Source organism: Leptinotarsa decemlineata, unplaced genomic scaffold, assembly GCF_025532065.1.
Source record: "Leptinotarsa decemlineata unplaced genomic scaffold, Ldec_3_MD MMD2_tig00078422_RagTag_RagTag, whole genome shotgun sequence".
Taxonomy (NCBI): Eukaryota; Metazoa; Arthropoda; class Insecta; order Coleoptera; family Chrysomelidae; genus Leptinotarsa; species Leptinotarsa decemlineata.
In genome coordinates this window covers 10,702,965-10,729,556 of record NW_027412747.1, presented here as the reverse complement: position 1 = coordinate 10,729,556, position 26,592 = coordinate 10,702,965, and the positions used below count along the sequence as shown (strand labels likewise).

Genomic DNA, 26,592 nt, shown 5'->3' with positions numbered 1-26,592 from the left:
TATATATATATATATATATATATATATATATATATATATCATAGATGTATAAAAACACAAATATGTGTATAAAATATGATTAGAAAGTATCGTCATAAAATTCTTGCAAACTATAATCTCGATGAGAAAATCCTTTATTGATTTTCGAAATCCAGTACAGTTTACTACGCATTCCCGGTAGTTATGAAGATGATTATACATCTCGACACCATTATACAATATAGAATTTCCAATTAAAGTAGAGTTAGGAATGGGAAGACTTGAAGACTTAAATTTAGGGTCTGGCGTGTGGTGTAATGAGAGACAATTGAGGGAAGTTCTGTTCTATGTTTATGTACAAAACAAACTGTCTCTAAAATGAATAGAGCATACAGTGATAATATTTTGTTTGCTATGAACAAAGGCCTATAAGAATCTCGCCGCCTGGTACTACAGAGAAATCTTAATGACCTCTTCTGCAGAATAAAAATCGACTCGAGTCGAGTTTGATTACTTACCCCCCAGAAAGGGATCTCATATCTTAGATGTGATTCTACTAATGCATAATAGACGGTTTTAGCTGCAGTTAGTCTTAATACGTTAGAAGTTATTTTCACAGCATAACATCCAGATGAAGGTTTTTTGTTAAGTGATAATATGCGGTCCTCAAACTTCAACTTATTATCAAATAATAACCCAAGAAATTTGTTAAATGACGTGTTTTCAATCACATTCGAATTCGAAGCTAGAGGAATATTTTTAAGAATGCATATAAAAATGAAATTATGGCATCATGAGTGCTTTTGTTTGACTGAAATCCAAATTGTTTGGAGCTTATTATATTACCGAAGTTCAAATGTTCTGTTAAACGTATTTTTACCAGATTTTCAATGATTTTTGCTAACGACGGAATAAGAGAAATTGGGCGATAGTTCGAATGATCCTCTTGATCATCACCTTCGTAAAGAGGGATTACATTCGAAGTTTTTAAGAACGAGGGAAATGAACCCGTTAGAAATGAATGATTGATTGCCTTCGCCAATGCATTTAGAGCAGTAACAGGAAGATTTCCAAAGACTTTCATCGATAATTCGTCGTTTCCAAATGCCGTTTTATTTTTGAATGAAACGATTATTGCCTGTAATTCGCAAACATCATTAGGGTATAAAATTAGTTTCTCGTAAGAAATTACATTGCGTAATTTCTCAAGGGGATCATACGGTGAGTCAGATTTATTAGTCAAAGTAGCGACTATTGAACAATAATATTTATTTAGTTCATCTATTGATATTGGTATATCTACTTGTTTATTTTCACACTTTCCTCGAAAATTATTTATAATAGACCAAGTCTCTTTAGCTCTATTACTTGCTTGGGTACCTAATTCTTTTTTGATAAAAATTACATTTTGCATGCTTAATCAGTTTTTTATTAATGTTTTTGTATTTTTTGACATGAAATGCTGTGTTATTTGTGAATTTTTAAATGTACTTAAGCAATCGTAGATTAAAAGATTTTTATGCCTTTGCCAAGCCAATGCTTTTTCAATTTCAAATTCAACATTTGATGGGAAAAGGATTTATTAAGAATGGACCAGAGCTGATTATAAAATGTTTGAAGAGGATCAATAACATCCTGAGTATTTTTCCAATTAATTTGGCAACATTTTAGGTAGAACCTATAATAGTTTGCTGTACTTCAGAGTCTACCATACATGAACTTCTTACCTTGTTTTGTAGAATCGATATTAACACTGAAGTGAATAGCTTCATGATCAGATATTCCAGAAGAAATAACAGTGTATGACCGGAAATTATCGTCAAAGTTACTACCTCGTTAATTCCTAGCTCGGAAAAGTTTCGACTTCTGAGGGTTGATATTCGTAGGAGTGCGACAGCTGGTTAACGGAAAAACAGATTTTAAACAGATTTTCAACAATATGTTTGTTTCAGCTCTAAAGATCCTTCAGCTTGAGGTCACGGAAGTTATTTTATCATCCATGGATGCATATATTCCTTTTTCAATGAAACGACTTTCTAACGGCAAACTTTGGTTTAACAAAAATTGCGAACAAGCTGTCACCTCCAAAAATCTCGCCTACCGGCAGTGGCACAAAAATCCCAGTGCCGAAAACCAAACTAGGTTTGTTAATGCTCGCAACAGCTGCAAACTAAGGATAAATGAAAGGTAGAAAAATACATTTCTAATGTGTCCTTCTCACAAGCAAAATTGACCTGTCCGAGCATTTTTGCGTTAAGTTACAAAAAAAGGAGAAAAGCAAGGTGTATACTTTTCGTTGGACCACTCGAATGATATTGTATGGAAATTTTCGATCAAAAACTGATAAAAGAAGTACAGGCCAGTATTCAAAAAGGTAAGGTCGACTTTTCGATGCTATTCAAATACCCAACTCTGCCACAATTCAACCAACTCTTCATCTCTAACCGTTTACAAGATCCCTATGCATATACTCGATATATATAAATGTTCCGTGGTAGAGAGTAGACGTGTTTCAGGTTACTCCCCAATATTCGTTGTTAGTTTCAAACTTCTGTGTTGAACCAAAATGTCTAGGCCAAGAAGAAAAAACCAACTCGATATCGAAACACATGTGCAGCAAATCTGTGAAGAAATTATATCATCTGAGTTGTTCTCGCAAAAATTAGTTGAAGTGATTACCCCGCAAATTCCCGCCATGATCAAGGCACACATCAAGGGCTATATAGTAAAGGTTAGCTCATTAGAAGATAGAGTGGATCAGTTGGTACAAACAAAATAACCTGCGTATATATGGTATACAGGAAGACAGAAGTCAGGATGGAAGCCATGTCAAACAAGTAGTTGCCATATTTAAAAACAAAATGAAAGTCAATGTCAATGAGGAAGATATAGAATACAGTTATCGATTGCCTGTCAGCAAGAAAGGTTGGCCACAACCTTTATTGGTTAAATTTCGTTCAAAGGAAAAAAGAATTTCTGTATTCTACAATAAATCCAAGCTGAAAGGAACGAATGTCGTCATCAAAGAAGATCTTACGCCCACTCGTTATGGACTTTTAACTAAGGCAGCTGTTGTATTTGGTAATAAGAACACTTGGAGTATGGGCGGGCAAGTTCGAGCAAAATTAATGGCAAGGTAAATAAAATTGTTTCCCATGATGACATCGAAAAATTCACCCAAACCCTAACACAGAAATAATCTTATCTGGAATGAGCAGACGTGTATTTGCACAGTACCCTTGGATGAAGAAGAGAGTAGCGACTGCAAATCAGAAAAAGTTATTTTTTCTTTTCTCTTTTTTTATATCTATTTCTTTTATTTCTTAGCCATTCAGAAATAGTACCTGATATTTAAATTGTTTCTTTAGTTATTATTGAAATATGATACAGAATGATCTAAGAATAATGCAATTAAATGTTCGTTCTATTCTGGGTAAATTCACTGATTTCAAGAATTTTGTCCTAGGAAATGAATGTGATATTATTGCTATTAGCGAGACATGGTTGTATGAGAAAGTAAAAACGTCGGCAGTTACGATTAGCGGGTATAAATTCTTGAGAAAAGATAGGTGTTCGCGTGGTGGCAGGGTAGGCATCTATATTTCCAATAAACATAAATTCCAACTCATTGAAACAACTTCATCTGTGGTGTAACCTATCGCCCACCTAGCTCAGATATCGCTTCCTTCTTCGATGAATTGGGCAATACATTTTCCCATTCCTTAAATACGTCTAATAATATTTTTTGCATGGGCGATCCTAATGTGGATGTTTACAATCCTAATAATTATTCAAGCAAGTATTTACAGAATTTTATGAGCGATCACGAGCTATCGCAAATCATAAGCTCACCAACAAAAGTGTGCGAGAAAAGTTCGACACTGATAGATTTAATAATGATTAAACAAACAGAACTTATTTCCAATTCTGGAGTCATAGTTTGTGATATATCGGACCACGATGCGGTTTTTGCAGATCTTGGTATTTCAAAGTCGGAACATGTCATGAAATACTGTAGAATCTTTAAAAATGTTGATATGAATAAGGTTTGCTCCGAACTAGAGAAAATGAATTCACATAGAATATGCTACACTAAAAATATAGATGAAAAATTGAAAATACTCAATGAATCTACCCTAACACTAATTGATCGTCATGCCCCAATGCGGTTAGTAAAATTAACAAAAGCACCTTCTCCATGGTTGAACGATAATCTCAGAAAATTGATGAACCTCAGAGACAAAGCTTTTTGTCATTATAAAAATCTCCGAAACATTACCAACACTTCCATAAATCATGAAAAAAAAGTTTATTTCAACCATGTTTGTGCCAATAAAGACCAGAAGCAACTATGGAAAGAACTGAGAAACCTGAATGTTACAAACAGAAAACCTTACGTTGCAATCCCAGAAAATTTGAATGACGCCAATCAGATCAATTTCCATTTTGTAAACAGTGTCCCAAATTTCAATAATGATAACGAAGAACTTATTGAATTTTATAATAATAACTTATCCCCGAATCCGGACGGAAATAATTTCGAATTTCACCTTGTATCTGAAGAAGACGTTGTAGATGCAGTAAATTGCTTGAAAACCAATGCAACTGGAGTAGATGGTATTAATATGACAATGATAAATATATGCTCTCCGATAATAAAAAAATGCTTCGTTACATATAGTCAATAGCTGTATTCTTGAAATTTTTTTCCCAACTCAATGGAAAATTGCGTGTGTTATACCTGTCCCCAAAACAGCTGATAATTTAGACTACAAAGACCTTCGACCCATAAGTATTCTACCCACCATGTCTAAGTTATTGGAACGCATTTTGAACAAACAAATCAGGGAATATATGAGTAACTTTAATCTAATGCCTCTTTTTCAGTCGGGTTTTAGGCCTCTACATAGCTGTACAACAGCTTTGCTTAAAATAACGGATGACATATTGGCAGCAACAGATACAGGAGACATCTCATTATTGATCTTACTGGACTCCAGTAAAGCATTCGACTCATTGGATCCAAAAATACTTATATCTCTGCTCAATTACATTGGCTTCTCTAAAACAGCCGTTAAGATGATGCAAGAAGCAAGTTTCATTATATATCCAGAGAGCTTACGCGAACTTAAGATTAATTTATTCTCATCGAGCATACCTAAATACTCAGACAAAAATCAATTTATGCCAGGCTCTCATCCTTTCACAGTTCACCTACTGTTCACCTGTATATTGTCCCTGTTTGGGTAGTCTGTTTACGCTACATCTATTAATCCAGTCATTTAAGCTTAAGTTAGGTAAGAATCTCGGAATTCGAAATACCCAGCTGTAAGTCTGTAAATACTTGTATATTGACACCCTAAAAGTTGTTTCAAAACCTACATATGGTAGGGTGTAAGCAACTATTAAATTTCAAGGTCAAAGGTCACAAAAATAGGTTTTTTGCGCTTTTTTTGGAAATATCTCATTTCCTATGGGTTTTTTGCTATTTGTATTCATTATCAATATTATATAATACAAAATTCTCTACAAATTTTGTTTAAAAAAATTTTTTATACGGTGAACTGTTTTCGAAATAGAGGGTGGAGAGCGCGCGGTCACAGCATCACTTCAGGTCAACCGGTGCCTCCGGTCGAAAACGTGCCATATATAGCTGATGAACTATCGATAAATCAGTGATTATACATATTTGTCAATTTTTATTAACTATTATATTATATTTTATCATTTTCTCCATGCATTAAATCTATATCTATTCAATAATACTGATAACCGTTTACTAAAATTAAAAAATAATTAAGAGAAAAACTTAAATCATAATATAATGTTAATTGAAAAATTACAAGCTGCAAATATTACTACTAAACAAGCCAGAGATGATGCGGATGTTCTTATTGTTGAAACTGCAATTGAAGAATCAAAGTCTAAAAAAACTGCAGTTATAATAGGACAAGATATTGATTTACTCGTCATTTTAATTGGGCGTACACTGTCTTACGAACAAGAAATTTTCTTTAAAAAAGTTGGGAAAGGTAATGTAAAAACGGAGATATACTCGACTAAAAGTTTTGATAATTATCCTCATTCTAAAAAACATATTTTATTTCTGCACGCATTAAGTGGCTGTGACACAACTTCTGCGCTTTTTGAAAAGGGAAAAAAATCATTTTTAAAAGTTTTTGAGAAACTGACAAATTTGAATGAACTAGCTGCAGCATTTGAGGAAGAAAATTGTTCGGCCCAGAGATTATTAGAGAGTGGAACTCAAACCTTATTGGCAGTCTATAATGCTCCGAAATCTGTGAAAAGTCTCGATCATCTTCGTTATATGCATTACGTCAAGTCTACAAAACTTAATAAACCTGTGCAGTTTTCAAATATTCCACCAACAAGTGCAGCTGCTCATCAACATTTCAACCGTGTATATTATCAAGGTCAAACTTGGTTAGGACATGATTTGGAACCCCAGGTATGGGGTTGGGCAATGTGAAACGATTGTCTGGAGCCTATCATGACAATTTTACCACCTGCTCCAGAAGATTTGCTAAATACAATTTTCTGCAACTGCAAGAGTGGTTGTGGTTCGCGATGCGGATGCAGGAAAGCGGGCTTGCAATGCTCTTTATGTTGTGGCCAATGTAATGGGCAAGCTTGTCTCAATGCTCTACCATATCAGAGCGACATTAACGAAGATGGAACCTTTGACCCCGAAATCATGGAAGAACTTGAGACAAATGTCGTTGAAGACGATAATGAAGACCAGTTTAAAATTTACCAGCAGCCAGAAGACGACGATGAAGAGGAAGAAGATGATTAAAATTATAAATTGTAGTTTTTGTACCCTTTATTCCATTTCTTTACTTTCAATAAAAATAAATGTATTCAATGATATTTTTTATTAAAAAGATTAATTCATAATTTATTTGTTTTTTTTTCATCATGTAAGAAGTTATAAATATTAATTAGGTTGAAATTCAAATATAATTCCTATATTTTCATTAACAATTCTGCAATTTTACTTCTTCGATTGACGACTTGTTTATTTTGTGGAAATTCATGTTCACTGGGGATACACTACAAAAACACACTTTTGTCTATTTTCCACTATATTTCTTTATTGTTGACCGGTTTCGGCTATTATACCATTTTCAAAGCTATACCAGAATAGAATGTGGTGAATGCCCTGCCATATATACAGGCCAAACTGGGAGAAATTTTAATACAAGGTACCACGAACATGTCATTTCGGATAAAAAATCATTAATGTACGAACATCTTCAAAATTCGAAACATAAAATAGATAAAGATAATTTAAAGATCCTACATACATGCGAAAAAGGGAAAATGATGAATCTGTTGGAATCTATGGAAATAAACAGGTCAAAGAAAGATCCCAATTCTATTGTCCTCAACGAACAACTTGAATTAAACAATAGTCCTCTCCTGAACCTATAGTCCAGATCCCAAAACCTACATTATATTGAAAGCTTTTGTTATGTTCATGGATTTTACAGGTATATGAAACGCAGGTACCGGATATCAGGTATATCAGATATATCAGGTATATCAAATCATTTATGCTAGAATAATATAGGTATAAAATACTCGGATTTAAATGTAATCAGTTAGTTTTGAAAATGGTATAATAGCCGAAACCGGTCAACAATAAAGAAATATAGTGGAAAATAGACAAAAGTGTGTTTTTGTAGTGTATCCCCAGTAATTCTGCAATTACATGGGCAGGTAAGTGTTGTTAAATAAATTAATACTGAATAAAAAGTGGATAAGTTAGGAAAAAAATTATAAAATATAATATAATAGTAAATAAAAACGACCAATATTTATAATCATTGATTTATCGATAGTTCACCAACTATATATGGCGCGTTTTCGACCGGAGGCACCGGTTGACCTGAAGTGATGCTGTGACCGCGTGCTCTCCGTCCTCTATCTCGAAAACGGTTCACCGTATAAAAAAAGTTTTCAAACAAAATTTGTAGAGAATTTTGTATTCTACAATATTGATAATGAATACAAATAGCAAAAAACCCATAGGAAATGAGATATTTCCAAAAAAATCGCAAAAAACTGATTTTTGTGACCTTTGACCTTGAAATTCAATAGAAGCTTACACCCTACCATATGTAGGTTTTGAGACAACTTTTAGGGTGTCAATATACAAGTATTTACAGACTTACAGCTGGGTATCTCGAATTCCGAGGTGAACTTACTATAATGACTGGACTATATGGCATCCGTAAGTTCCAGCTTATCTCTCATAAGCTTTCTCAGTCGCAATGGCTGTCAATGAAGAATCGTTTCTTATTGCAATCTCTAACCTTGTTTCATAATATAATCATCAATAAATCACCGCAGTATCTTTATGATAAAGTTCGATTTCGTGAAAATGAATGTAAAGTGAATATCCGATACAAAAATGCAATAACTGCCCCCCACTACAGCACAGCACTGTTCGCGAGATCGTTCAGTTTTTCTATCTACACTCATCACAATAGTCTTCCCACACATCTAAAAAAAATAAAATTACCACTTTTCAAGGTTCAGGCTCGTAACTGGCTATATGAAAAATAGCTATCGTGCAACTAAAGTCTCGCATAAAATGCAAAATTCAAGTCATTCTGTAAGCATTATTAATTATCCTTATTTTATTCCTTTAATTTTTTTCTCTCTCTCTTACTACATAGGTACTATAATTTTTTGTACATCATATGTTCGATGAATTCTTTTAAGTTTTGTATATTGCAAAGGAGTTGAATGGAAGAGCAGGATTCGGCGTGTTGCACACGCTTGTCTCCTGAATTCCGTTTCAGGATTTTACCAAATTCATTGAATTTTCCTGTATGTACTTTCTTTTTTACCTTGGTAAATAAAATACATTATTATTATTATTATTATTATTAAATTGGAGAGACCAACATTCTTGTTGGTCTCTCCACAATTCATTCATCAATCTGAAAAAAAAGATTTTCCCTTTTTTGTCATCGCATATCACCATCAATAAAGATACACAATTCCAACCCACATCGCAGCACGATTTCTTTGCCACATGTTGCTTCTTGAATTATGTTATTTGTCTCTCAGTCGGTGATACCATCTGGGCCTATAAGGCAGTAAATATGAGAGAAACGCGTGAAGCCAATGTATATTAGAATGGATGAAAACTGAGCCACTAAAGAGATTTTTTCATGTTGGCTTGTTTGGAAAGAAGAGAGTTAGGTATACAGATATACAAATCATGTGATAATAATATTGGAAAATTTGGACGGGCTTCGAGTGTAAATGAACTTTTGATTAATGAACATGAAGGATTGTTTTGCTTTGTCAGTTTTGAATGTGTTTTGATCAAGTTTGAATCGAAAACTTTATAATATTTTTACGGGCTGGATCCGGAAGAACATTCAAAGATTTGGGAACAGTTGAAAAAAATGTCAGCTGTTTCTGTTGTGATTGGTTTTAGAAATGCAAACCTTCTAAACTCTACTTGAATGTTCGAAAATGTCAGACATGAAAAAAAATGGAACACAGAAAATAAAAAATTGGGTAACATTGAAATTGATTAAATAGGTAGGAATTTGTGATGAACTGAAGAATCAAAAATAAGTTACTTACATCATAGGAACGAAGTAGAAAACAAAATGTTTTCACTGGAAAACACAATTTGAAAGAAATCACTTGTAGACTGAAACTGTACAAGGTCTTTTGAAAAAAATGAGGTGAATATTCAAATTTTGCAGGCTAGTGTACATTCGATTAGCGTTTTCTTATTTGGTAATGTTAATACACTTGCCTCAACATATTTCTACAGTTTCAGCTGTTAAGCGTTTTCAATTCAAAGTTTGAAGTGATATGAGTGTTGAGAGCTGGTTTTCTGCTATCAAAAAAGTGAATCAAAGATTTTGCATCGAACTCAATGTGAAAAATTGAAATGAGTGCTCAAAAACCACTTGAAATGTTGACAGTGGCATACGGTGATTCAGCTCTGAGTCAGAAAAATGTTTACAAGTGGTACAAGCTGTTCACAGAAGATCGAGAAGATGTGAATGATGACGCTCGAAAAATGTTGCGGAAGTGACGAATCACTATGAGAAAACTTGCTGAAGATGTCAGCATATCGTGTGGCAGCGAAGTTCATTCCCAAATTGCTGAATTTAGACCAAAAAACCGTCGCATAAGCATCGCTCAGGAATTGTTTAATGACGACAACGACGACTCAGATTTGTCTAAAAGGGTCATAACTGGTGACGAATCATGGGTATATAGGGTGTAACGAAAGTACGTTGAAATATCCAAGTGACGTATTCCTGAGACAATGTTAAGAAAAAAAATCTATATGATCTTGTGTCCAAAAATGCTTCGTTTCGGAGATACGGGGTGTTGAAATTGAATTTTTTTGTTGGCTTTTTAAAAATAACTCTTGCAAAAATGACATATTTGCATGAAATTCGGTACCCGGGGTTTTTTTGACATGGAGCGCTGCGTACGCTGTCATTATTTATTTCAAATTGCCCTAACTTTTTTGACAGGAAACTTTTGGTACTTTTCGCTGCAGGTGATACTTTTCGAGATATTTACAATTTTCTATATCGATGCATATTACTTAATCACGTCAAAATAAACAACTTTTTCTCATGAAATGTTTAACGAAGAAATTTGTTTTCGAAATACAGATTGTTGAAATTTTTCAAAACATGGTGGGTTTTTGTCATAATTTTTTTGCAATTTTAGTTATTTTCATCAAACTTCATACGCAGTATACCCGTACAGACTTCTTCTAAACCGAGCATTATCGAACTGATTATTTAATCCAAATAAAAAATAATTGTCAGGTTTAATTATTCAATTAGAAAGTGCTACATTTTGGAGTTTGTAAAAAAACAATTCGGAGAAGTACACATAAAAATTGAACGGAACAACTATTACAACAACTGTTCAAAATAACGACCCTCAACAGTAATACAAGCTTCTGCTCTCCTCATCAAAGAATTCCGCACCCGTTGAAAAATACCCGGAGTGTTTCTTATCGTTTCGCAGCAAGCTATGATGCGATCCCTCAACATTTCCTCGTTTTCAATTGGGCTAGCATAAACTAATGATTTTAGTTGTCCCCAAAAGAAAAAATCGACGGGATTGAGGTCCGGTGACCTTGGAGGCCAATGCTCAGTGCCTCCTCTTCCTATCCATCATTGGGGATATGCTACGTCTGAAAAATTTCTTGCTGTCACACTAAAATGAGCAGGAACTCTATCGTGCATAAACCAAGAGTGATTTCGGAGACCAATGGGAACATCTTTCATAAGTTGGGGAAGCTTGTGTTTTAAAAAATGTAGGTGAGCATCTTCATTCAAACGTAAGGGGAAAAATAGGGCCTAATTAAATAATCCCCAATTATGCCTACCCATACATTAAAAGAGAATCTGTCTTGGAAATGAGATTGCGTTATCGCATGTAAGCTATCTTCCGCCCAGATGTGGTTGTTATGGAAGTTCATGATACCATTTCTTGAAAAATTAGCCTCATCTGTGAAGAGGATTTTCGATAAAATTTGCGGATGTTGTTCGACTCTTCTTTGAAGCCATTGAGCAAATTCGATACGTAACTGGAAATCACGTAGCGTAAGTGCCTGGATACGCTCAATGTGATAAGGATATAATTGCTGTTCCTTCGAAATTCTGTAAACTGTCATGTGACTCACATTTGTTCGCTAATTTCTTCGAGAACTGCCTCCTCCAATTCTACAGTTCTTGTAGTCCGTGGCCGTCCTACTGCAGAATTTGTTTCAAAGCTTCCAGATTCGGAAAGTCGCCGGAAAGAATCGCAAATGTCGCTGCACAAGGAGTCACGGGTTGGGGATACCTTTCCTAATAGATGCGTCTGGCCTCGCTTGAATTTCCGTCAGCCAAGCCGTATGCAAAAACCCATATCAGCCATTTCAGCATTCGTAAAGTCGGACATGGTACCACAAAATCACTTTATAAACTCCGAACTGTGCATTTGTCAATCAATAGTTAAAAATGCGACAGCGAACTTCTATTTTGATGAACAAACTTTCATAGCCTACTCGAATCAATTACCTCAATTTGCAAGCGGAGAGTGACAAAAATTATTGAAATCAAATTTGGCTATAAAGTAATATGCATCGGTATAGAATATTGTAAATATCTCGAAAACGATCACCTCCAGCGTTGTTGAAGAAGTGTACCTTTTTTACTTGGAAAAGGTGTGGGAAATAGGTTTTTCCATGAAAAGTACCAAAAGTTCAGTGTCAAAAAAGATAGGGCAATTTGAAATAAATAATGACAGCGTACGTAGCGCCCTCCAGATGTTGCAGATGCTACAGAGATTCCAATTTTTTATTATTGATTGACTTCCGCATGAGGGCACATCCCTGAAATATTCTTTGAAATTTCAATAAAAACACAAGAAGAGCCGGATATGGAAGCAGGATACGAAAGTTTAAATTTTACTTGAACTTCTATAGGTTGCAGGATGTGGAAAAACCTCACGTAAACAAATTGCAAATAGTTGATTATTTATCTATTCAAACGAAAGTGAGCTGTTGAAGTTTTCGAGAAGAATCAGCTGTGATACATAAAGCAAGTACATTTTTGAATTTCAGTTCAAAATATTTATTTTCTTGTCGTCAGACTATTTTCATTTTTGTTAGAATATTATGACATGGGGTGCTCTTTTCACGTTTGGGGCTTTGACTACGAGGCGAAGATGTCAACAAATCTTCTTCTGAGACGAAACTATCACATATGTAATAAACGACGATGAAATTATTCGAGTATGGCATACTACTGTCTGATTTGAATTCACACTGATGAATGGTAATACATCGAAGCTACTGATTAATTTCATCGTGATCCTGCTGTCGGCTGAACAAGAAGCATCTGAAAGACTGTTTTCTGTGAAGTGATTTGTGAAAATTAAATTTCTGTTGATTCAATATCCATCGTGATATAAGCCGAAGAAGAGATTTTTTTCGGTAGGCTCCTTGCTTGTAACTCCCAAGCTCGGGATCTGCATTGACAGAATTATCGACATTATTTTTGCTTGATCTATTCGCGGGCAGATGGCGCTGTACGTAACCTCCTTGATATTTCTTGATCTATTCGCGGGCAGATGGCGCTGTACGTAATCTCCTTGTTAGGTTGTTCAAAAAAAATCAAAATGAAAAATTGATTTTAAGAATTATAAGTGTTAGCGAAATTTTGTACTACGGATGAAATATTCAGATATTTAAATATGCTCAATTACCCGTGATTTAGCACAGAGAAAAGTTTTGCACGAAACGGAAGATACATTTTGAAATCTAATTCGATTATTTGTAAGCAAACCAGAATATGGATTTCAACAATGAAAACTGTATCGTAAATGGTACACCTAAAAAATTCAGTTACTTAAATATGTTGAAAAATCAAAAAATTTGAATTAAGGTGCTTGACATAAATATCAAATCAAAAGATTAATTTGAAAAATATAATTATACACTGAAGAAATATTCTAACTCCATTAATATTTTGAAAGGAACTTCAAATCAAAACATCAAGACTGAATTGTTTTTTGAAATTATTACTGCAAATTTTATCTTTACCTCGAAACAAATTTTACAACTGTCCGCCCTCTGTTGGAGACTTACTATACTACCTGCATCTCAGTATTACTATAGAATTTGAGACCTCAAACTTTATTATATTGTTTGAGAGGAATTTTACATTCGTGCGCCGTCTGTTGAAGATTTATAATATCATTGACTAGAACTTAAAAAAAAAATATATTTTTGACAATCAATCGGACTAGAAAGTGAAAAATAAATATAGTTAAAAAAAACTGAAAAACGTGCTTTTGTAGCATATGAAACTGAAAAGTAAAAAAAATAGTTTTAAAAAACTACAAAACACACTTTTAAAGAACACCGAAGTGAAAAATTGAAAATATTTTTTTTCAAATAAGCTTAAAACAATAACTAACGAAAAATATTACTATTATTATGGTGCCATGTGCCATATTTTTTGCATATCAAGCGCCCGTCGCTTTTTTACACGCTTTATATTAGCTTCACCTGTATGCATGTATGTATTTTTGTTTGTAACTCTCAAGCTCGGGATCTGTATTGACAAAATTATCGACATTATTGCTAGATCTATTCACCGGCAGATGGCGCTGTATGTAACCTTTTTGATATTTCTTGATCTATTCGCGGGCAGATGACGCTGTACGTAACTTCCTTGATAGGTTGTTCAAAAGAAAATCAAAATAAAAAATTGATTTTAGGAATTATAAGTGCTGGCGAATTTTTTACTACAGATGAAATATTTAGATATTCAAATATTTTCAATTACCCGTGATTTAGTACAGAAAAAAGATTTGAATCAAACGAAAGAAACATTTTAAAATGGATTTCAACAATGAAAACGTAATCGTAAAATGTACACCTGAATAAATATTGTTTGAAAGAACTAAAGAACGCGCTTTTGAAGAATATCGAACTAAAAAGTAAAAAATAAATATAGTTTGAAAAAACTAAAAAACTCGCTTTTACAGAACATCGAACTGGAAAGTTGAAAATATTTTTTTTAAAATAAGCTCAAAAAAATAACAATCGAAAACCACTAGTGTTATTTGAAAGAGAAGCGTGGAAGGTTTGTGACATTTTTTTGTATATCTGGCGTTTTTTTCACAATAATACTAGTATTTATCGATCGTTACTGTTTCAAGCTTATTTAAAAAAAATAATTATTGACTTTTTAGTTCGATGTTCTTTAAAAAGAGTGTTTTTTAGTTTTTTGAAGTATATTCATTTGATATGAGAATGAGTCATAAAGTATATGTATTTCATATGTATGAAGATATGAGAACTAAAATAATTTCATATATGAATATGTACAATATTCTCATAATTCTCAAAAGAATCATTCTTTGTGGAGGAAAGCGGGTAATTTCATCAATCTTTCTGAGTATTTTCACAATTTCCATTTCTTAAAATAATAACATGAACAAAATACAGGTTTTCAATTTATGTGGAGGGCTGCAATGTAGAGGCATCCCTTTGATGCCCCATTTCATGTATTAGTAACCCTGTATATTCAAAATGGAACACTTCAGTACATTTTTTCCTACTTATCGTTCATTGAATTTAAATTATTTCTAGTTCAAACAGTATGCTTGCTTGGGGGCAAGTTTTCTGGAAAAAAGCACTCATTATTGAACGCTTCTTTAAACAGTGTGTCTTTTTCAACTTCCTTTTGGAACTTTCCGACGTTGATTGCGAATCATAAATTGCATTGGAGATAATTTGAGTGAAGGAAGGTTCCCTGCGGGTTTGTAACTTTGACATAATCAAATCCTTTACTGCCGGCCGACATTTTAATTAACGAATCACTTCGTTGCGACTTTTGTTTGGTTTTATCATCAGGATTTCCTTAGTTTGTTGGTTCTCACTAGTGTATGGGAGATGGTTGAAGAAGATGAGCGGGTTGATAATTAACAGTTTGATTGCCACGCATTTATTTAGGGTTAGAAATTTCATCCTGTTAAGATATCTTGAATGTATATATTTCTGTTTGGTATATTCGAATCTACAATATTAAATTTCAATTTGAGGAACAGCTAATTTATAAATAAAATCCCCTCAAAATAATGAAATGTTTCATTCATTCTGTTAGAAAAAATTACAAACATTCGAATTTGGATTTCAATTAAATAAATACCGTCCATGATTATAATACAAGACAAGCAAAAAACTATCAGTAGAATCATATCGCTCAAATTTTATAGAGAAATCAATATTCAATTTAGGAGTTGAAATATATAATAATCTTCTAGAGAAACTGAAAACGGAATTGAAAAAGCTTTTGTCTGCTTTTTTCTCTAATTGAAATTCTCCATCATTTCTCTCGTTTTCAATTACTATTATGATTATGTATAAAAAATGAATAAAAATGAAATATATATATATATATATATATATATATATATATATATATATATATATATATATATATATATATATATATATATATATATATATATATACGTTCATAAAATCGAGAAAGGTTAATGCAGTCAAGCTGATGGAAAATAATTCCATAAAAATCAAAATATGAATAGATAAGTACTTTCTGATCATTCCCATATTGATTTCAATTAAAGAGCCACCGGGAATGATCAGGAAGTACTTATATATTCATATTTTGATTTTTATAGAATTATTTTCTAGCAGCTTGACTGCATCAACCTTTCTCGATTTAATATCATTTCTATAAACATGTGGATTCGTTTTCCGATGGCATTTCAGGTTAGCTTCCCAATTTTCTGCTACCGCAGTTGTCGGTTGATTGGTCAAACCACCAACACTGACATAAAAAACTTGTTGATTTGGGTGCCACACCAATAGGTGGTTTCACTTATGTTTCGCTTGCGTTTACGCAGCTATTTTCATCAAGTATTTTTCTGGTTTTTCACATTTTGTCTTCAATGGAGGACCGCCTGCCCGGTACTGACGATGCTCAATAGGCTGATACAGCTGTCTACCGGTGCATCTTAAATTGAAATCAATATGGGAATGATTAGAAAGTACTTATATATTCATATATATATATATATATATATATATATATATATATATATATATATATATGTTGAAATTATTCTTCGGGTTTATTCCGTGTGGTGTATTGTCATCCCCGATGGGAATGAATTTCGCAACGTTTTGACAAAATCACATTTGTCACCATCTGGCGATTATTGTTAAGTGTTCGGAAGTCATCTGACCCTACTCGGATGACTTCTTACTGTGCAGGTACAATGTTGTCGTTCCATAAATACCGTTCTTGATTACCTAAATTTGGTACCCGTATGTTTTGGTACCTCAGTTCTTCTTCTTCTCGATATGACCTCATCTCCCCGTAAAGGTTTTGAAATGTTAATCAAAGGTTTTCACGGACAGGAATATGTTGAAATTATTCTTCGGGTTTATTCCGTGTGGTGTATTGTCATCCTCGATGGGAATGAATTTCACAACGTTCCGACAAAATCACATTTGTCATCATCTGGCGATTATTGTTAAGTGTTCGAAAGTCATCTGACCCTACTCGGATGAGTTCTTACTGTGCAGGTACAATGTTGTCGTTCCATAAATACCTTCGATTAACATTTCAAAACCTTTACGGGGAGATGAGGTCATATCGAGAAGAAGAAGAACTGAGGTATCAAAACATACGGGTACCAAATTCAGGTAATCAAGAACGGTTTTTTGCATATTGGGTGATTCAGCCGAGCGTGGTCAACCAAAATTATATTTTGTTGAATATCATTTTTAAACAGACATAATTCAACTTTTTCAATTGGAACACTCTGTATTTTTTCATTTATAGAAAATGTTTCAACATTTCACTACATTTTTTATCGAAGGTATAGTATACGAAAAAATGATATTTTACAAATTATTTAAGTTTTAGTAATTGTTGTAACTGCAAAAAATTCATTTTCCTACTTTCACTTAATCAAATTTGTTTTCCGAATATTCAACCTAATCGATAGTAAATTAGCATTTTTCATACCATCTAGTGATAGTTATCAGCGGTTTCAACGGTAAGAAATGCGTAAAAAACCTAAAGAATATTTATTCTGCTTTTTTCTTCAATAACCCAGTTTTCCATGTCTGACATCAACAAAATGAATCTCGGAATTTGTCAGTAACGCCACGCGTTGAAGTTTTTTTCGCGTGTAAATTGAATAATTTTCATTATGACTTGGAAGATATGGTGCAAATGGTCATGCTTTAGGGGAGTGTGACGGAAATTGCCTCCTTGCATCGAGGATTTACAAAGAGAAGTTCCTCGAAAGAAAACAACCAAATGGCTCTAAAAACAAGATTTGAAAGAACTGTTAATGTCAATCACGAGAATTTCGAACGTGTCTGCCCTGTAACAAATGAAGAGAATACATTTCAAATTGCTCTTCACCTTATTGAAAATCCTCATTTTAAAACTGAGGTACGGGAATACCTCAAAGATCATTTTAATCAAAAATGGATAGGTAGGGGTGGGCCTGTGGCGTGGCCACCCAGATCACCTCATCTGACTAAAATGGATTTTTTTATGGAGGTATATCAAATGGATGGTCTACTAAACTCCTCCAATATCTATAGAAGACATGAAACGAAGAATCACTAGATTTCTAATCCGAAATACAACAATTGGCAACGAAGCTTTAAGAAACTGAAGTGAAAAAAGAGAATGTCTGACCAAAATTTGTCATCGCTACACAACATTGATAAATTTTGGTGTTGTGAAAGTGTTTTTAATAGATTCATTTCACGACAGAGGTTTCAGTACGAACTATCTGAATACGAAGTATCCAATTTTACATCGAAAAGAAAATACTCTACCTTTCGCACAATTTGATGCCTCTTCCAATCCTGCATCCATCAATCCATGCCAAATTACTCCATATCTCTTTCAAATCGAATGACATATGAATTATTTTTTCATGTTTTTCTCCATTGAAAAAAGTCATATCACGATATTATGACATTAGTATTCATATTTTGTGTAATGAAGACAACAGAGCAGAAACATCGAAATCAACGGTTTCTTTTTTTGCCGATCATTCAGAGAACGTCTCACAATAATCAAGAATTCTCAACATAATTCCATATAAAAACACACTTTTGTCTATTTTCCGCGATAGTTTTAGATTTGTTGACTAGTTTCGGTCATTACACCATTTTCAAAACTAACTAGATTACATTCAAATCTGAGTATTTATAGCTATATTGCCTATATCTACCATAGATAATTTGATACCTATATTGTCTATACCTGGGATAACCTCAATTAATAGCAGTAATATCGATGAACATAACAATACATTTTGATGAAATGTAGGTTTTGGGAACTGGTTTATAGGTTTAGGAGAGGACTTTTCTTTGATATGTTAATTTCCATAGATTCCAACAAATTCATTATTTTTCCTTTTTCGTATGTGTGGAGGATTTTTAAGTTATCTTTATCTATTTTATTTTTCGAATTTTGAAGATGTTCATACATTAATGATTTTTTATCCGAAATGACATGTTCATGGTACCTAATATCAAAATTTTTACCAGTTTGGTCTGTATACAGGGTGTCCCTGGACTTCCTCTTTTCCTCTCGGGAATGTATAGATGGGGTCAAAATATCACCAGTACTTCATATAACTTTTTTTCCTAAAAGTCTTCGTAATCAAGTTACGGGCCCTCGAAGTTACAAAATGAAAAATGTTTTTCTTTGATAACTTTTCAAGTGAATATTCAAAATCATCCAAATTTTGGTAATTGACTAAACAAATGAATTCCGTCGATGAGCTTTCATGCAGGAGTCAGTTGTTTTGCTACAAAGTCAGGAACGGACTACCCCCGATGGTCCACACCCCAAAACTTTGAAATGACAGATATTTTTCAATATTTTTCAACAAAATAAGGTTACTTGGACAATTTTATGAATAAAAGTACTCGTGTGGAAAGTCGATCGGAGCAACGAGTCTTGATAAAAATGTAGTTCTACTCGACGACATCAAACCCGCTCGTCCACCATTATTTGAAATGAATAATTATCAAAGCAGAAATAATAATGATAACGTTAATTCAACAACATTTATAACAGGAATAATACAAAGTATGCTAAAATGAAGTCGTAAACAAAAAGTACAGTACCTATATGGAAGTTTAAGTCACAATTGTGATAGCAGATATTTTTTCAAAAGAAATATCAAGTTCTGTAGATTCGTGGTGTTTTTAAACTAACAAGCTACTCTACTATGAAATATCGAATTCATTCCATATTTTGTATGTACATAATACGTGTGGAATAATCACGTTTCGTGTTGATCAGTTATCTGAATCTCATGAAACTCAACATTCGAATGTTTCAAATTCTTCTTCACAGCTAAACTGTTGAGGAGTTTCACTGATAATTATAATTTTATGGGAGAAATTCTTTAACACGAATCTAAATTTAGCTGAAAAAACGCACATCGTAAAAAATATTTACTATACTAATAAAAAGCAAACGAATGAACTACAAAAACGGCTGCACATGATCAGGTGAAAAATATCCAGGGAATAATTATGTTCCATTTCTTTCACAGATGTTGACAAAAAAACCTTTTAGAAAGTTTTGATAAAAAATGAGAAACTGGAATGCGATTTTGTTCTGTTGAGTGGTGCGTTGTCATATGACTATCATTGTATTGTCAATATTCTATAGGATATTTTGAATTTTTTTGATATGGCCGAACAGTTTACATTCAATGAATATGCAGATATGCATGTATTTTATGGACGAGCATTTTGTAATGCTGCAGAAGCTCGTCGTCTGTATTCCGAGCATTTTCCCAATCGAACGGTACCGTCAAGAGAAACATTCGAGCGTGTCGATCGCAGCTTGAGGGAGACAGGTATGTAATAATTGATAATTAATTTGAGCACGTTGTTTTATTTCGATATTATTGTAGGTACAGTTTTGCCAAAACGAGGTGGTGAGGGCGCTCCTAGGACTGTACATACCATTGTATTGGAGGAAAATATTTTGGAAGCCGTCACTGATGATCCTTCAATGAGCATCAGAAATCTATCAGAACAGTTCCATACATCCAAGTCCACTATTCATAGAATAATTAGAGAACAACTGATCCACCCATTTCACATCCAGAAGGTACATGCCATGACACCTCAAGATTTTCCAGCACGACTGGAATATGCCAATTCGTTCATGGATAGGCAAAGAGAGGATATGACTTTTATTAATCGAGTTTTATTCACTGATGAAGCAGGTTTCAGTAGAGATGGAGTTATCAACTCTCATAATCTCCATATATGGGCCGAAGAAAATCCCCATGGGATATTGCAAACCAAACACCAACGGAAATTCAACGTGAATGTTTGGGCTGGTATCATAGGAAACCATCTTATAGGACCATTCGTTCTACAGGACCGATTGAATGGAGAACGTTATTTGGAGTTCATTCAGAATGATTTGAATGGACTTTTGGAACATGTTCCATTGCAAACCCGAAGAGATATGTGGTTTATGCATAATGGCGCTCCTCCTCATTTTAGTTTGATTGTGCGTGACCATCTGAACCATATTTTCCACAATAGATGGATTGGTAGAGGTGGGCCATATTCATGGCCATCGCGGTCTCCGGATTTAAATCCATTGGATTTCTTTCTGTGGGGGCATCTAAAAAGCCTTGTTTACGCTACACCTATTCACACAAGAGATGCATTGTTGAATAGAATAACATTACATTGTGAAGCCATACGAAACGACCCTGGAATGCAATTTCAAGTACAGAGAGGGTGTCTTCGCAGACTAAGAAAATGTATAGAGAGAGAAGGTGGTCATATCGAGCAGTTTCTGTAGCGGATTTTTCATTTCTGTTTGCTCTTGAGGCTCTTGAGTTTCGTTAGTTAAACGTGTTTGCATTATAAAAATTCGTTATGAACATTTTACCTATCATTTCCATTTTCCTTAAAAACTAATATTTTCGAATAATGGTAGACATCTCAGGATAAATGTTGTTGAATTAACGTTATCATTATTATTTCTGCTTTGATAATTATTCATTTCAAATAATGGTGGACGAGCGGGTTTGATGCCGTCGAGTGAAACTACATTTTTATCAAGACTCGTTGCTCCAATCGACTTTCCACACGAGTACTTTTATTCATAAAATTGTCCAAGTAACCTTAATTTGTTGAAAAATATTGAAAAATATCTGTCATTTCAAAGTTTTGGGGTGTGGACCAACGGGGGTAGTCCGTTCCTGACTTTGTAGCAAAACAACTGACTCCTGCATGAAAGCTCATCGAAGGAATTCATTTGTTTAGTCAATTACCAAAATTTGAATGATTTTGAATATTCACTTGAAAAGTTATCAAAGAAAAACATTTTTCATTTTGTAACTTCGAGGGCCCGTTACTTGGTAACGAAGGATTTTAGGAAAAAAAGTTATATGAAGTACTGGTGATATTTTGACCCTATCTATACATTCCCGAGAGGAAAAGAGGAAGTCCAGGGACACCCTGTATATGGCGGGGCATTCACCAAATTCTAATCGATATACGAGTATACCAGATCTCTTCCCTTTGTTTGGCATTGAATAATCTGTTTCCTAAATTTCCATTGGATGTGTAGGATATTTGTAAATTGAATTTTGAAAAATAATTTCCAATATTCTTGGAGATTCTACCTTCATAATTGATACTGACATATTTGCGTTCCGTTCTTGTGGAAATTGAATATAGTTCTTGCATTACTGATTTTTGTTGATATTTCATTATAATGTTGTTAACTAGAGTAATAGGTATTTTGTTATCAACTGCTACTTGTTGTGATTTCACTTCGGAGGTTTTGATTAGAAAGGGGTATTGTGATAGCACTATGAATCTCTGAGAATATTAAAAATTATTATTTTACAAAATTCAGTCTACAAACATCCTACACATTCAACGGAAATTTAGGAAACAGAGTATTCAATGCCTAACCTAAATTAGATAAAGGGAAGTCGTATATAGACTAGAATTTGGTGAATGCCCCGTTATATATACAGGCCAAACTGGTAGAAATTTTGATATAAGGTACCATGAACATATCATTTTCGATAAAAACTATTAATGTATAACATAAAATATATAACGATAATTTAAAAATTCTCCACACATGCGAAAAAGGGAAAATGATGAATATGTAAAAGAACAAGTAAAAGTAAAATCGCAATTCTATTATCCTCAACGAACAACTTGATCTAAACAATAGTCCTCTCCTGAACCTATAACCTTGTTCCCAGAACCTACATTTTATCAAAATTTTTTGTCATCGTTATACTGCTATCAATTGAAGTTATCCCAGGTGAAGAAAATATAGTTATTGAATTATTTAAGATAGGTATAGGCAATTTAGTTAAAAATAATCAGATTTGAATGTAATCTAGTTAGTTTTGAAACTGGTGTAATTACCGAAACTAATCGATAAATATAAAACTATCGTGGGCAATAAACAAAAGTATGTTTTTATAGTGTAGCCCCAGTGAACATGAATTTCCACAAAATGAACAGATCGTCAATCAAAGAAGTTTCTGAAAAATACATTTTTCGACCAATTAAAACACATTGCATCTTCTATCGTTACCAAGATAGCAATAGTGTACAATTGAATGTTTGCCAGCCGGTTTACTCCGATTGGAAATAGCTGAAATCAAATTCCTCTAAATTAAGACATATGTAATGTTTTTTAGGGCATATAAAGTACCGTTTCGCAGCAAAAATATTTTTTCCAAAAAATACAGTCCTCATCCCTATTGTTTGATTGTCAGTCTCGTGTTCTGCATTAATAACTTTCTGAAACACCTCTGGTTGAAGATAGATTTGAACTCAATATTAGGATCATCAGTCGCGCGTACTAGCAGTCAGTTACTACTAACATCTCAACTATTTCATTTATATGTAAGATATATAATTATCTTGAACTTTGTTCATTCAATGGATCACCATGAAATATAATTATGAAACCTGATTTTTACGCCTACTTTTTACTCTTCTCAGTCATCGAATAAGAGAACTAAGGTCGCGTTATCAATAACGTAGCTCGCAAAACTGTGATAATCCCTTTCATCGGGAGGAGAAAATTGGACGATCTAACGCCACCTTCCCTCAATGGTGAGGTCATTCCATTCGGAGCGGAGGTGAAATATCTTGGCATTGTCCTTGATGAAAATCTCACGTGAAACGCTAACTTGGAAAAAGTTCTACACAAAGCCAGACTGTCTCTATGGATATGTCGAAGAATTTGTGGTAAAACGAGGTTTAGGTCCCAAACAAATCCATTGGATTTAGGTGATGATTGTCAGAACAATGATCACTTATGGTTCAATTGCCTGTTGGTCGAACGCTTTACAGAAAACGGCCCAGGCGAAGCTCTCTGGCTTACAGAGACATGCTTGTCTGGCCATCAGTGGTGTCATCAGTACCACATCATCAGCGGCCATGGGAATCCTTCTAGATCTACCTCCTCTCCATATTTTCCTAGAGAGAGAGGCAAGATGGATTGCATATAGACTTGTGCACTTTTCCAATTGCACAAATCAATTTAATGTAGAGTGCAACAGACTGCTGGTTGACACTGGAAGTTACAGCATTCTGGAAATGATGTTTGGCTTTATGCCTTATAAACTGTCTTATAAGTACTGTTACCGGGTAGAGAGGACTGGATCCTCCGGAAGAAGAAAATATCGAAAGCAGATAGTTGTTGGTTCACAGATGAATCAAAATTACCTTCCGGTTCTGGTGCAGGTGTTTTCAGTTGCAGATCCAGGACAGATATATCAACTTGCCTAGGAACCTATGCGACTGTATTTCAAGCGGCAGTTAAGGCTTTTGATTTGTGTGTAGAGAGATTGAAAGAATCTAACCTCATACACAAGTCAATGAAAATATTCTCGGACAGTCAAGCGGCGTTGGAAGTTGTTAGCTCCTAACGAGCAACGTCTAAATTGGTAGCAAATTGTCCTCGATAGAAAGACTCAACAAATTGTCTTCAGTCTGGATTCCTGGCAATGAGGCTACTGACTCCCTTGCAAAGAAGGGCCGTACCAAACAAGGATTGAACACTTAGATGGCAAGAAGATTTATGGGCTTCTGGAAGAATCTTCAGGATTAGCTCACTCCAAGGCGTTTATTCATCCTTCGAAGCTTGATACCAAACAGTTGTTGGACTACAGTAGGGATGAACTACGATGTCTAACATGCCTTCTTACAGATCACTGTCATTTGAATCATCACATGCAGAGACTCGGATTGTCGGAAGACAGTGTGTGTCGCCTCTGTTTGGAAAATGATGAAACAGCAGAGCACATATTTTGTGCCTGCCCCGCTGGGAACCGTATTAGACCATACAAACTAATCGGCTTCGTTAAAAAGCTGGGTTTATTTGGTAGAGTGTGAATAGGTGTGAGCCACAATAAACCCTTGCGGGTTGCGGTGGAGGGTCGAAAAAACCCACTCACTTTGGACCTAACCTAACGTAGCTCGCATGATATATATCTTCGAACATTGATATTATACCAACATTTCCATACATCACAATGTCAAAAGTTGATGAATTTTTCATTGTCAAAGCTTCTTATTTTACTCAAATTTTGACGTCTGACGAAAAATTTCAGAATCGTAATCAGCAAAACATGTACTTGAGTAGAAACATTTTTCTGATTTAGTAGACTCCATGAAGAAAAATTAAGATTTTATTCGAAAACCCAATGTATACAATTTCAAATGCCATACATTTGCATTGAAGCAAATGAACTTGTCTCCGAAATATTTTCACCCAAAGTTTACAGTGAGTCGCAGAGTAATCAAATTTCGAATAATCGTGTTATTGTCTCACATTTTCTGAGTATTTCTTCTAAATGTCTTTTGGCCCACTCTAAATTGCCACTTAGCAAGTTGAAATTCTCGTAACATTGTTTCAGCTGACGGATTTCGCTGAAAAGTTGACAATCGAATTACGGAAAAGAAAGCAGCCGATCGATGAACCTGCGGTAACCCCAAAAGACCCCGGGAGCGAAGTCACTGCTGGAAGTAACCCCCCTGAATTGGAAGAACCCAAAGGCGAGACAAATGGACTTCAGCCACAATTTGGATCAGACAGAGAAGCCGCGACCCAACTTGATCCGGATGAAGTGTAGGCAGCGATCATATTTTATCTGAATTTGATTAGCATGGATTTGTGTTTTGTAATTTGAGAAATGTATTAAATTGGCAGGCTGGCTAGTACTTGGAGAAATGTTTTTCTAAACGACCATTAGGTTGCGCTTTAGAAATGTGAGATCACGATATTCGTGTAAGTGTTTGAGAAAGCAAGTGTCTGAGAAGATGAAAATCACTCTTGAAGGTTTTCGTTGAATAATATTTTGAATTTTAAGAAAGCTTCAACTCGACAATGTTGCCTCGGTATATTGGTATTTGGATATAAGAATGAAGTTTCATAATAAAAATGTATTGATTGGATGTTATTATCGTTCTCCTAGTTCTAAGTTTGATGAGTTTTTGATCACTTCGAAAATTGGGTTGAAATTATTTTCTCTCAACAAAATGAGTGCATATTGATTGGTGATTTCAATTTGAACTTCCTTAACGAGAATGATTCTTTGGTGAAAAATATAACGAAGGAGAAACTAGACAAGAAATTCGGTCAAAGTAAATCAACACAATGTACACTGCCTATAAAAATGATCAGCTAAAGTTTCTATTTCTACTATGTTAGTGGTCAAGAAGTGCTCTCAACTATTTCCAAGCTGAAAAACAAAAAAGAGCGTAGGTAATGACAAAATAAGTGTGAAAATACTAAAAACTCTAAAAGAAACTATTGCTGAACCCCTGGCATATCTGATCAACTTGAAATTCGACACAGGCGTATTCTCGTCCCACTTAACAATGGCTAAAGTGATACCTTTTCATAAAAAAAACGAACGTACTTCACCGGACAACTATAGACAGGTGACAATATTAAACATTATTTCTGAAATTTTCGAATGTACCTGTTATGGAAG

General features: G+C 34.2%; 1 protein-coding gene across 1 annotated transcript in view; it reads left to right on the top strand.

The window, feature by feature from the left end:
* The window catches only part of BBS4 (Bardet-Biedl syndrome 4), a 150,681-nt gene extending 124,865 nt beyond the window's left edge, over positions 1-25,816 (top strand). The window contains exon 10 of the mRNA XM_074186423.1: positions 25,513-25,816. Within this exon, the coding sequence (XP_074042524.1) occupies positions 25,513-25,728 (216 nt within the window). The 3' untranslated portion in view covers positions 25,729-25,816. The remainder of the gene's footprint in view (positions 1-25,512) is intronic.
* Positions 25,817-26,592: the final 776 nt, after the last annotated feature.